The sequence below is a fragment of the Arvicola amphibius genome, chromosome 1 (assembly GCF_903992535.2).
Source record: "Arvicola amphibius chromosome 1, mArvAmp1.2, whole genome shotgun sequence".
Classification (NCBI taxonomy): Eukaryota; Metazoa; Chordata; class Mammalia; order Rodentia; family Cricetidae; genus Arvicola; species Arvicola amphibius.
In genome coordinates this window covers 141,962,943-141,976,557 of record NC_052047.1, presented here as the reverse complement: position 1 = coordinate 141,976,557, position 13,615 = coordinate 141,962,943, and the positions used below count along the sequence as shown (strand labels likewise).

Sequence of the window (13,615 nt, the reverse complement as noted above, 5' to 3'; positions counted from 1 at the left end):
ACGTCCCATATGGGTGCAGGCGTGGGCAGGCAGAAGTGCTAGGTGGTTCCCGGTAAAGATGCAGATGTGAGGTAACACTAGGATAGCAGGGGGCAGGAAACCGCCCAGTGTGAGTGTGCTCTGGAGCACCACTGCTGTGGTCCCTAGAGTAAAACCTAACACACATGTACCAAAGGCAGGAACATCAGGTGGAGTCTCTGCAGAGGTCTCCCAGCTTCCCTCCCGGCAGGAAGGGAAGGTGCTATGAACAGAGAGCAGGTGACAAGCTTATGGAGAGCCACCTCCCACCCTGGAACCAGCGGAGGTGGCTGTGGCCCAGTGTTCTCCAGATGGGTTCTGTCACAATCAAAGAGATCATGGCTGAGGGGTGTGAACCACTTCTGAACCGCTTGGCCACTTGACCCTCCCAGCCCATTAACCTCACATAGCAGAGTGCCACTCTCTGCTTTGAAGCTCCTCCAAGGGACACATGGTGGCACTGGTGAGGGACTTGTGTTCCCAACCTGGTTACACTGTAGTTTCATTTTTCCAGGGTCCTGTTCTGATGTTCCCTGTCCCATCAGTACCAAATGGCAGGCCTTCTCGGACGTCACCCTGGAGCAGCCCATTCTGACTGGGGCCCCCAAAAGGCAGGGACTGTGTCCTTCGTAGCATCTCCAAGTGGGCAGGGCCCGGGGAGAGTCGTGGGGGACAGCCATAGAGCCCAGGACTCGTGTCTCCACCCTCAGGCTGACTGACCATGGGGAAAGGGTCGGCCTGGGCACAGCAGGCCAGTGTATGCATCCCCATTGGGCCCTCAAGAGAGCTGGGAGGGCTGTCTGTGCGTGAACTGTGGGGGCTGCCATCCAGGCTGGAGGGGATGTGGTAGGCATACTCCCTCTCAGCTGCGGCTGCCTGGTGCCTGCTGAAGTAGTGGGGCTTAGTTCTGCCCTTGAGGCACCTGTGCAGGTGAGGGGCGTGCAGGTGAGGGTCGTGCGGGAAGGTGTCCTCCTCGGCCATGTGCATGTGGGCCTCCTCCTCCATCAGCTGCTCACAGTGCATCTTAGCGCAGCAAGGGGTGGCAGGTGACAGACAGCTGACATGACCCTGGGCAGCCTGCAGGTTTGTCATCTTGCAGTGGCCGGCTGGTGGATGGCCAAAGCCTCTGAGTTTTCCAGGGCACGGTGAGTCCTGCAGGCAGGCTGTATGCCCCAGTGCATCCCCGTTGGCATCGAGTGCAGGGTGGGCATTGGGCTTGGTGGTGGAGGTATCTCCCCGAGAGGGGCAACATGACCACCAGCACTGCCACACATCCTCCCGCTTGGCGCAGTGATGGATAAGGACAAAGAGTCCCAGGGTCACACAGAAGGCGCCGTACAGACAGCTGAAGATCATGTCCAGGAAGTGGCCCTGAGACACGGCCAGGGCCCCAAAGGTCCACGTGGCTGTGAACAGGAACAGTGTGAAGGCGGCAGCACGCAGCTGGGCTTTGAAGGAATGCTCGTTCTGCAGCTGTGAGGCAGCCAGGGCATCGCAGGCGGGTGGCGTGCCGGGACGCACCCCATGGCGGTGGCCGCTCTCTGGGACTGCCAGCCGCTGCTGCTCCTCGGTGCGCTCTCTGAGCTCATACCTGCGCTCTGGGTGACGCCGCAGTTGCACATAGGTGCAGAGGAAGTACACACAGGTGACCAGGGCGATGAAGGCAGCCGGTCCATAGAACGCACCTAAGCTGGGCTCCCAGGCCATCCAGCAGCTGCAGGGAGAAGCAGGTAAGTGTGGGTATGTAGCTCGAGTGCTTGCCCCGCCCCCACGTGCCCCGCCCCACTCATCAGGACTAAATGGGGTTTCCTACAAGGGAGAATTTTATTTTATTATTTTATTTTATTTTATTTGTATTTTTCAAGACAGGGTTTCTCAGTGGCTTTTGGAGCCTGTCCTGGAACTAGCTCTTGTAGACCGGGCTGGTCTCGAACTCACAGAGATCCGCCTGCCTCTGCCTCCCGAGTGCTGGGATTAAAGGCGTGCGCCACCACCGCCCGGCTAAGGGAGAATTTTAATTGTGGTAAGGAAACAGATGACACCGGAGACTGATCAGTCCTGAGGTTTGGGTTGATAGGGACAGAACTGCAGTCTAGATGAGTGTTCAGAGCCAGCTGGTTGGTTAGCTCTGTGTGCCAGTCCTCAGGAGGTGGATGGGCACGGGACGGGGCAGGCCTGGAGTGGATGGGGCTAGGAGGTCGGCTGAGGGGTCAGGAAATTGTCCTGGGTAAGGAGCGAGTGGGCAGAGGCAGGTTCTGATAGGCAGCGTACAAGGCAAGCGTAGTTTGAGTGAGGGTCGGACGTCGTGGGGTTCTGAGGTTCTGAGGTACTGAGAATGATGAAGGTCCCACTAGGGCTTGGGCACCTGAGGGGTTGCGACTGGGTCTGTCTTTGCTGGAGGGGTGTGTCGTGTTTAGCTGACCTTCTGTTATCTGGTCCCGGACTATAAAAAAGGCAGACCTTTGGTGTCTAAGGAAATAGTCAGTGGGAAACTGAGTGTGTTGGGAGAAGGGGGGGGGGCTCTGCTTACACAGAGTCTGGGGAGACACAATCCTGAGTGATCTTCTGGGGCCCAAGGCTTTCTGTTTCTCTCAAGGGCTTGCCTTATTACAGGTACCTTGGAGGAGAGTCACTAACAGAGGTTGATTATCACAGATGTCTGTGGAGCACCTTCCCTGCCCTCCCCAGGCCTGGATGAAAAGTCGGCAAATTCCTCAAGTGTCTGAGACAACCCCAGGAGGAGCTGGGCAGCGCCCCCAACTTTTCAAGGGCTCACAAGTGGAAAGTACTCACTATGCCACGTCCTCATCCTCGGTCCCATAATTTCTGATGTTTGTGGCAGCTGTGACCCCACAGATGATGAAAGGGACCCCTCCGCTGATGAGGTAGAACCTGCCAGAGATCAGAAGGCTGACTTTCCAGGAATGGCCCAAAGCCTTCTAGAGAAATGAGGCTATCCTCCCCCTTCCCTGATGCAAAAGGGAGGTAGCTGGATTCCAAGGCCATGCCACCCTTTGGTACAGACAAACACATGTGCTGCAAGGGAGCCTGCTCTCCTCCCACTTGGCTCTGGCTGGCAGGGGCTCACGGTGAATTTTCAGACTCAGTGGGACCTTGTGGAGCCTGGACTGGGAGCAGGATAGATATGAAGAGATACATCCAGTATATCCGCAGGGGAAGGAGGGTGTTGATTGTGGCATCGCTATCCTAAAGTGGTATCCTGAGTGGTGACCTAGCTAGATTCCCTTCGGATCTGTCTTTAGTGGGAGCCCTGCTCATACCCCTCCCCCCTGTCAGCAGTGCCCAGCGATCAGCGGGCCAGTGTATTGTTAGACATAGTTTTAGGGTGAGGAGCCTAGATCACCTAGACCTCTGTGGCAGTTGGGAGAGTTGCTCACCTTTGAGCTATCCCTGGAGAGACAGCTGATCATGGATTGACCTCCCCTCCATGGGCCTCAGATGATAGCTTCACTGAGCGTGATTCAGTGCTCAGCCCCCTGGATACTTCCTATCTGAGTCCCACCCCACTGAGCGTGTGTGTCCTAGGTTTGGCCTGTGCACACACCGAATCTGACATACCAGGCATGACTGAGCACACTTCCTACTGTGTTGAGCCATGGTGAGGCCACCTCAGGGGCAGCTCAGAGAGGATTCCCATGAGAAAGTGGTGGCTATGACAGACACCCTCAGCAGACAGTGTGGCACAAGTTTGAGGACAGCCTGGGTGGCCTAGCAGGTAGGTCCCAGGTAGGCTAGCGCTACATGGAGATACCGTATCTGAAAACAGACAAAACAGAACAGGTGTAGCGGGGATGCTCTCTCAGAAAGGAATAAAAACAGTTTGTGCTCGGGTGAACCACACTTGAAGGAAGGTCACATGATGGTCCTCAGGGTGGCGGGATGCTGCACGGAAGGAAGCTGGTCACCAGGAAGGAAGAATACAAGGAAGGCTGAGATGAGGGTAGCTAGAAGAGACTTGCTTTCTCTCTAACTTCTTCAAAATACAGATGAGTGTTAAAACAGAGAAGTCTGACACGTTGTGCGTTTGTGAATAGCACAGGGGGGTGGTGCATGTGGCATCTGTGATATAAAGGATGAGATGGAGGAGTCCTGAGTTTATCTCTCCATGTTTTATGTGATGTGGTACAACTTTATTTACTTGGATTGTGAATAGATTGGGCATTTTGATCTCTGAGGAGGCTGCAAGATGCTGAGAGAGAAAAGCTAATTAATATATTAATTTGAAATAAAAAATATTATAACAACACAAAAGCAGGAAGAAAAGGAGGAATGGAAGAACAGAAGCCACACATCCCAAAAGAGGCAGAAAGAGAGAATAAAATTGGAGACAATCTAACCAAGAGAAAAAAAAGTCAGTTACATTTTTAACAATCTAAATATTCTACTTCAAGGCAGAGATTGTCAGAATAGAGAAAAAAAGAATGACCCAGCTGGCTATAGTATAGAGTAGGGGAGATGGGGTGGGCCTGGAAGTGGACCTAGAGGAGGAGTCGACCCTCAGTCAGCTGCTGCCTTTAAGTCATGGGTTCTCAATCTGTGGGTTGGGATGCATTTGGGGTTTAATGAACCTTTCTCAGGGGTTGCATATCAGATATTTACATTATGATTCATAACAGTAGCAGAATTACAGCTCTGAGCAAAAATAATTTTATGCTATGTGGGGAACTGTGGTAAAGGGTCATGGCATTAGGAAGGTTGAGAACCACTGCTGTAAGCCAAGGAAGCCAGGCCAGCAGCGGGAGGGAAAACAGGCTCAGGCAAGACAGAAGTAACACAGGCTAAGGTAAGGCATGGCATTTGCATTTGCCAGGGAGGCAGCACAGCTGAGGGCAATAGAGGGTTCAAGACACCAGAATGAATGTTGTCAGGCTGAAGGGAGAAGTAGAAGTTCCCAAATTACAGGTGGTATTTAAGTTCCCTCTCTCAGCACGAGATAGAACAACTAGCCAAAAATCAATGAGGAAACAGAGGCCATGAGCACAGCATTTGAGGAAGTTGACCCAAGGCTCCTTGTAACACATCTCACCCTACAGTGTTACTAGTGTAACCAGCTCTGGTGATGTAGCTTGTTCACTATGACATCAGTGACATTTACACATTATTCTCCAGAATGTGTGACTTGTTCAGGCTAGAGGCGAATGGCACTCACACATCTTCGTTCAGTGCATGTAGCCCCTGCACCATGGCAATCCAAGCACTCACACATCTCCTCCCAGTGTGTGTGTGTTTCACCATGCTAACCATGGCATCTTTGCATTCTCCTCTGCTGTGCGTGACCTGTCAACCACGGTATCCCTGCATCCTCCTCCAGAGCCCGCAGCATGTTCACCATGAAAACTGGCATCTACAGCATCCGTTTTCCAACTGTGCATGTACTGATGATCACCATGACAACAGTGGCATCCTGTTCCATTGTATGTGGTCTGTTCATCTTGTTAATAATGGCATTCATATACCCTCCTTCACTGTGTATGTGGCCTGTTCACCATGGCAACTGTGGTATCTATACATCCTTCTTCCCTGTGTGTGGCTTCTTCACCATGACAACATTGGGACCCTATATGCACTCCTTCATTGCATGTGCCAACAATGACATTCTTCAGTGTGTTTCGGCCTTTCAATATGTCTATGCCATGAAAGACTCAAACATTCAGAAGATTTGAGATCATGCAGAGCATATTCTAGTACCACATAAAAATTAGAAGAGACGTTTATAACAATATTATAACCAAGACACCACAGACACTGTGGACTTAACAGTACACTCATAAATCATTCATGGAGCAGGGAAGAAATCAGAAATTAATAATACCAAAGAAAATACAACATACCGAAATTTCTTGGCAGCAGATACAGCAGGGCTGAACAGAAAATTTCTAGTTTCCAATCTTCCATTAGGAAGAAGAGAAAGGTCTGAAACTTAGTGATCTAAACCAACAAGTTAGAAAAACAAAAGCTTAAGACAGGCCTGGGGTAGTCACGTGATGAAGATGATAAAGATCAGAGAAAAAGTTGGAAACTTGCTCCTCCACAGCAAAAATCAGTGAAGCTACAAACTCTCAGACTGAGTAAAGAAGACAGGATGGCACAGTTTGTCAAAGGACCTTGCCTTGCAAGCACAAGTTTGATCTCTAGAACCCAAATAAAGGTGGACGGAGAGAACCAATTCCTCTGACCTCCGCACACATACCACGGCTTGTATATCCCTCTCACACACTGTGAACACACAATAGTGATAAACTAATTACAAAGATTGTTTGAGAATATTAATTCCCAATCTTAAGGAACAGTTATTGTTCTGTATCCTGCAGATGCACTGCAAGAATCAAAGGGGTATATAGTGAATGACTGTATGCCAACAGATTTAGTAACTTTGAGGAAATGGATATATTCCTTGGGAAAAAAAACAAAAAAAACAACATTAGAAAAACTTGTTGGAGGGCTGGAGAGATGGCTCAGTGGTTAAGAGCATTGTCTGCTCTTCCAAAGGTCCTGAGTTCAATTCCCAGCAACCACATGGTGGCTCACAACCATCTGTAATGAGGTCTGGCGCCCTCTTCTGGCCTGCAGGCATCCACACAAACAGAACATTGTGTACATAATAAATAAATATTTTAAAAAAAATAAAGGTCAAAAAAAAAAGAAAAAAAAAAAGAAAAACTTGTTGGAGTTGATACCTGAAGGCAAATGGAAAACCAGTTCTCTCCAACAGAGTGTCACGGGGTTATCAGCCACACTCCAGGTAGGTCCCTTCCCCAAGAATATATTGTTGGCCAACATAAAACTCTTTTTTTTTTTGGTTTTTCGAGACAGGGTTTCTCTGTGGCTTTGGAGCCTGTTCTGGAGCTAGCTCTTGTAGACCAGGCTGGTCTCAAACTCACAGAAATCCGTCTGCCTCTGCCTCCCAAGTGCTGGGATTAAAGACGTGCGCCACCACCGCCCGGCAAAACTCTTTTTTTTGTGGTGAACTTTTTGTTTGGTTTTGTTTTGGCATTCCCTCCCTAGTCTTATTGTTTTTTCACTGTTGTTTTGATTTTCATTTTGTGTCTTTTTTTCTGAGAAAGAAAGAGAGAGAGAGAGAGAGAGAGAGAGAGGAGAGAGAGAGAGAGAGAGAGAGAGAGAGAGAGAGAGAGAGAGAGAGAGAACACAAAGTTTGGTATGTAGGGAGGTAGGGAGAGAGAGAATCTGTGAGAAGTTGGGGAGGGGAAAATTATTATCAAAATGTATTTCACGGAGAAAGAAAAGAAAGTCTTGCTGGACCTGATGGTACAATCTCTTCTGGGAAGCAGAGACAGGAAAATCTCTGAAAGTTCAAGGTTAGCCTGGATGACATAGCAAGACTTTGTCTCAAGAAGCCAAAATACAACTCTTTCAACCAACCAATCAACCAACCAACCAATCAACCAACCAACCAATCAACCAACCAACTAACCAATTTCCCAACTAATTAACCAACCAAGTAACCAGTCAATTAACTAACCAACCAACCAATTAACCAATCAACTAACCAACTAACCAACTAATCAACCAACCAACCAAACTAAACCAAACCAAAACAAACTTAATTGTGCTCTGTCTAATAATAAACCAAAATGGGTTTTAGCATCTGTACACTCAATGGGTTTGCTTGTAGAGTATAATACGAGATTGTTTAGATGGCAAAGTGGGGGAGAAGGGCAGGAAACTTTTCCTCGGATTTGAGGCCAGTGGGGACCCGATGTCAAAACCAGACACAGACATCGAAGAGGTCAGCTAAGTACTTTGTAACTTCTCTCTAAATGAAGTCTTAGCACTTTATGGAAGTAAGACTGATCTCAAAACTCTGGGCTGGGTTATTGTTCATACACAAAGTAGTTCGACTTATCAGCAGGTGGACAACACGGAGTTCATTCCCTGGATTCTAGGAAAGCATCCAGTGGAAATCGTGTGTGTTCATTCCCACACTCAGCCAATCAGCAGAAGAAGGCGGTTTTCCCGTCTTTAAAAGTCACCTGGGAAAAGCTAGCACCAGATGAGGCTGAAGAGCGATGTCTCTGTTTGTAGATGATGAGATGCAGGATCTACAGGATGTGTGTACGTTTACGACGGTGCAGGGGTCACAGAGACACACATTTTTATATTTGAGTGAAAACAGGAAGCCGCTGAGAAGTAAAATAAAGATGTCATTAAATGGCATAAATGCATCCGAGTCATACATAGCCCCAGAAGATTTTCTTCTTGTAAAAGTGAAAAGTTGAAAAACAATGGAAAAAATGCCTTTAATCCTAGTACTCAAGAGGCAGAAGGAGGTGGATCTCTGTGAGTTTGAGGCTAGCCTGGTCTACAGAGCAAGTTCCAGGGCAGCCAAGGCTACACAGAGTAACCCTGTCTAGAAAAACCAAAAAAAAAAAAAAAGTTGAAAAATTGATTCTACAATTATCTGGGTGTGTAAATGATTAGACTATTCAGATTCATCTGAAGGACCCAGAAGACTCCCTGGTCCTCCCAGATTCCTGACAAGCTGGATTTGTGTATCCGTCCCCACTGGACATGAATACAAACCGGTCTGAGCCAAGCATGCCCCCTGCAGTGGATTTCTTTTGTTTTCCTTTTTCTTTGTGCTGCTCGGATGGCAGTGATCATGTTACACACAAGTCCTACCACAGAGCAGCACTCCAGCCTTGAGTGGTCTTAGTCCTCCCAGGCACCAAAGCAGGCAGAGTCAATGTGTGACAGAGCCGTCTGCCCCATAGAGATGCCTAGGGCCAGACATGAGATCGCTTTCGGGACTTGGCTGTGAAAGTTGTCAAACCCGAAGCAGAATGAGTACAGACGAGCAAGTAGATAAATCATAAAGTGACGGGTGATTAGGAAGGGCTCACCATGTGCCTGATGTGAACAGCCACCACAGCAGACCGCTAGAAGCACAGCTTGCCACCCGCCTCCAGGAGAACACACTCTGGTGGGGATGTCCCCAGAGGCCCCTCAGACTCAAGCAGCAATCCCCTGTGGACTGATGGCTGAAGGTCATTTATTATGCCCCTTGGATACAACCCCCTTCCTTTTCTTGGTTGCCTCCTCCTTGAATACACTCATGGTTTACCATGGTGGGCATAGCCTCCTGTAAACTTAGTCTTCATAGATTGGGCATCCACGTAGGTGGATGGTCAAGTTCTTTGCCTACATCGGCTTCAGCTCACTGAGCATGTGTGAGCGCTACTCACTTCCCCGTAGGCAAGTTCTACACAGTGGGGAAGGCCTGCAAGCAGACACCGCCGGACAGTTTTGTACACGGTTGGGAGAGCACAGAAATAAGGCAGACAATGGATGGACAGGTGTGTGTGGGGGGTGGGGGAGCTGGATTGCTGGGGGTATAGCTAGACGTGGAAGGAGGGTGGAATGGAGGGAGGGAGGATGGTCTATAGAGAGCGGATGGATGCACAGGGGGAGGGCAACAGCCTCTGAAGAATGAGTGGACTGTGCAGGGCAGCACAGCACAGGGCTGGGGTAGGGTAGGATGGGGCAGCTGACTTTCAGCTTTGTACACTCGTGCAGGCTCTCATGAACTGTTGGGAGAGGTGGAAGAAGGCCACAGTCCTAGCAGGAAATGCCTCTGCAGTGGAATTCCCTAAGAGAGTGTTTCGGAACCTGCCTATCGTAGTTAGCTTCAGCTGTCAATCTAACACAAACCTCGAGTCAACAGGAAGAGGAAGCCTCAATTGAAGACTTGCTTTGATCAGATTGGCCTGCGGCCATGTCTTTGAGGCTTGTTTGTTTGTTTTGAGACAGGATTTCTCTGTGTGGCGCTGGCTGGCCTGAAACAAACCCTGTAGGTGTCTCTGCCTAGCCTTGAACTCACAGAAATCTGCCTGCTTCTGCCTTCTGAGTACTGGGATCAAAGGTGTGCGGCACCAGGTCAGAGGCATTTTTTTAAAAATGCTAATTGACGTAGAAGGCTCGGACCACTGGGCTCAATGTTGTGTCTAGGCAGGGGGGCCTGGAATACTTTAGAAATGTAGCTGAGTAAAGCAGATTGAGCAAGTCAGTAAACAGCTCTTCTGTGGTCTCTGCTTCATTTCTCGCCCCCAGGTCCCTGCCTTAGTTTCTCTTGATTATAGACTGTAACCTCCTCTGTACTATTTTTGATGAGTGTCTCCCCCCCCCCCAACCCCGACCTTCTCCAGACAGGATTTCTTTGTGTATCTCTGATTGCCCTGGAACTCGCTTTGTAGACCAGGCTGGCCTCAAACTCAGAGAACCCCCTACCTCTGCCTCTCAAACGCTGAGATTAAAAGTGTGCATCATTGCAAGCCAGCTTTGGTTAGTGTTTTTATCACAGCAACCAAAAGCAAAGTAGAAGACCACTAGACAGCAGGAGCACAGCGACTCATCTGAAGCCATATCCAGCTGGTACCTCTGGAGGGAGTTACACGGGACTAGGTGGGAATTTGATCAGAATAGGGCTAACTGATCTCCCACTGAACCCTGGTATGAGGTGCAGCAGGTGGGCTGACTTGGCCCTGTCCCATCTCTGAACCCATTAAAATCCCTGAGGCTTTGCAGTTTAGAGAACCTACCGGAGTCCACATGGTTATGTGGTCTCTGCAGTCAGAAGGTACATCTAGAAAAACTCAGTTCCTCTAGTCACCAGTCCAGGCGAGACTCAGTTCCTCTAGCCACTAGTCCAGGCTAGACTCAGTTCCTCTAGCCACTAGTCCAGGCTAGACTCACTTTCTCTAGCCACTAGTCCAGTCTAGACTCACTTTCTCTAGCCACTAGTCCAGGCTAGACTCACTTTCTCTAGCCACTAGTCCAGGCGAGACTCAGTTCCACAGACTTATTCTGGGCTGGGGGTCCCATCTAGCTCTGACTCTGGCCTTTGTTCCCCTCTCATGGGGTTTCCCTCCCCCTCCCAGGCCCCTAGGATACCCTCCAGACCTTGCTTAAGTCCTTTCTCTTGAAAGAGTTGCCACTAGACACAGGCAACACTAACCATGGTATCCCACTTGGGGACTGCCTGGCTTCCTGGTCAGTAACACTTAAAGCTTCAGGTGTTTTAGCTTCATGTGGCTCCCAGGGAGACGGGAGACCAGTGGGACACCTGGGCCTCTTTCTCTCCACACGCCTTCTGCCCCTGGCCTGCACAGGGCGGGCTTAGCCTCATTGCCTAGAGACAGAATAGCTAATGTCTTCTCACAAAGGCCCCGCTCTTCCTGGGAAGAAGGTGTGTGTGTGTGTGTGTGTGTGTGTGTGTGTGTGTGTGTGTCTCACTTCATCAAAAAGTGTCAGGATTTTTCTTAGGAAACAGGGAACCCTAAATGGTAAGGTGGTGTTTTCAGCCTACTGACGAGGACCTCAGAGGCCCCTGAGCAGCATGCCTAAGAAGTCTGTAGCCCCTCAAGGCGCGGCCCCTAACCCTTTCCAGATTTTCTACTGGCACTTGTCCCTGCTGTTCCCCAGCCGCTTTTCCTCACCCATGCCGAGTCTCCACCTCTACAGCCTCCCCATGCCCACTGGAGACCCTGCGCGGCCACACCACTGTTTGGTCTGCAGAGATGGAGACGGCCTCACTGACCCCATAGCGAGACAGTGCCTCCAGGCCGGGGCTGCTGGCGGGTGGGTGCTGGGTCTGTTATCACAGGAATCCACACGTCTTAGTCAAATTCGTCATCGGTGCAGACTTGCCGCTGGGACTGTGCAGTGGGTGTGGCTATGAAGGCTTTCTCTGTGGCTAAATGTGGATCTGCACCACGCTAGAAGGTCAGGGATAGGGAAGATGGTTTGCCAGGGAGCGGCCTAATTTGTGTGATGCTGTCACAGAGTGAGTCCGGCCACCAGCCGAATGAGGGGTCAAAGCAAGGCCAAAAGCTGGGATGTTGTTCTGGCTTGATGTGGGGGGAAATACACAAAAACTTCCAGATTATAATCTGTGGGAGCCCACGGTTTTCAACCTGTTCCATTTGGACTAAAGGTCAGAGTTCAAACCTATTCTTGCTTCTCAAGGACAAATCCACAGGACGTTTGGCCAAAGGTGTGGCTACTGGATGTCTTGCTACTTAAAGACCAGATAACAGGATGTTTGACTTAGGGCGTGGTTACTAGGTGTTCTGAGAAGTAAGGAGGTAATTACATAATTACACTTGATTGTCTCTTGTATTGTGGGAAGGAAGGCTTTTGCCCTCTCCTTCTGATTGGGGTGTATAAGGACTATGAGAATAAACCTGCGGCTGCTACAGTGTTCACTGGAAGCCCTCCCGGCTCTATCTCCTGTCTCTTGTCTATTTTCTAATCCTCACTCCCCTTTTCAGGCACACATGAACAAGTTGGCTGGACCCGACAATGATCTCAGAAAGCCAAGGGGAGGATGACCAGACCACGAGGGACTCCTAACGTGTTGGAGGCATCACACTATCTAGAGGTTCCTATTAGTGGGCAACTTGATGCTACAGGAGACCCTTGTTCGTAAGAGCAGTGGGAAAACTCCTGAGTGAACTGTGCATGGAGATCCACTCAAAACAGGTTCTGCCCAGAGCTCGCTGCTGGGTACTGGAGGTCAGTCTCTGCCTGGCTGTCTGGAGCCAGCGGACCTGATGCTATGCACAGGGACTCTCTGCTCTTTCTATGGCTGGTGAGGCACAGAAAGCCCTGGTTCTGAACATGGAAGCTGGGAGCCCATTTAGAATGGGAAGGTGGTCACATTACCCATGTTGTCTACAGGTTCCAGCTACAAGGTACCCCCTTGCTATTACAGACTCCTGGCAGCAATATGCCACAAGAACGATGTGTTTGCTCTATTTGAGAGCAACCTACCATTTCCTTTGCATACACAGGACCCAGAGGAGCCAGAGAGAAATAGTGACCCAGAGCCCCAGTTATTACTTGGAGATTGGAAACTCTGCTGTGGTCCCCACCAGGGTCACTCAGTACTGTCCACTACTGCCTTTGCAGTGCCTGTAGAACTTATCCTGGGAAACTGGCTCTTCCTGTGTCCCCATGATCTGCTCAGAGGGGTGGTGCTATTTACAGTTGCTGGCTTGGAAGGTCGCTCCTCCCTGCAGAGTTCCAACTCCAAGCCCTCACTTATGACAGACACAACTTCAGTCTTTTACCTCCTTCCGGGATTGCCTGCAGTACCAGATTTGGCCAGCAGAGGGCGTCAGAGCCCGCTGCAAGTGCCTTTTGGCCCAAGCCATGGCTTTCCTTGCCTTTGCCTCCATCACCTGGGTAGACGCTGGACTACTGTGGAGATCTCCCTTACTCACTGTTAGCTTCTGGGCCATGGACCTTTGCACCAGTGCCCGTCTTGTCCTCTTCCTGGGTACCCACCTGTCCTGACTGCCAGGAGAGCTCATGAGTCACGTTCTCTTCACTGGGGTCTCATTCCTGGCTTTCTATGAGGAGGCTCCAGGTGCATTCTCTTCTGGAACCTTCTCTTGTATCGTGCCCTGCTAGTACCACTTTTTGATATATGGAGTTTCCCTGTGTAGGGAGGCGTCTGTCTATCTTGAGTGTTTCAGCCCTGGCCCCAGGGCCCCTTCTGACTCTGAACTTCTTTGGAATCATCAGCCCACCAGACACAGGGCAGGTGCAGCTTGAA

General features: G+C 49.9%; 1 protein-coding gene across 1 annotated transcript in view; it reads right to left on the bottom strand.

Annotated features, from left to right (window-relative positions):
* Positions 1-507: 507 nt before the first annotated feature.
* Adgra1 (adhesion G protein-coupled receptor A1) overlaps positions 508-13,615 on the bottom strand; it is a 32,508-nt gene continuing 19,400 nt past the window's right edge. Inside the window, exons 5-6 of the mRNA XM_038318364.1 lie at positions 2,812-2,910; positions 508-1,732 (exon numbers count right to left, since the gene is read on the bottom strand). Coding sequence (XP_038174292.1) covers positions 508-1,732; positions 2,812-2,910 — 1,324 coding nt within the window. The remainder of the gene's footprint in view (positions 1,733-2,811; positions 2,911-13,615) is intronic.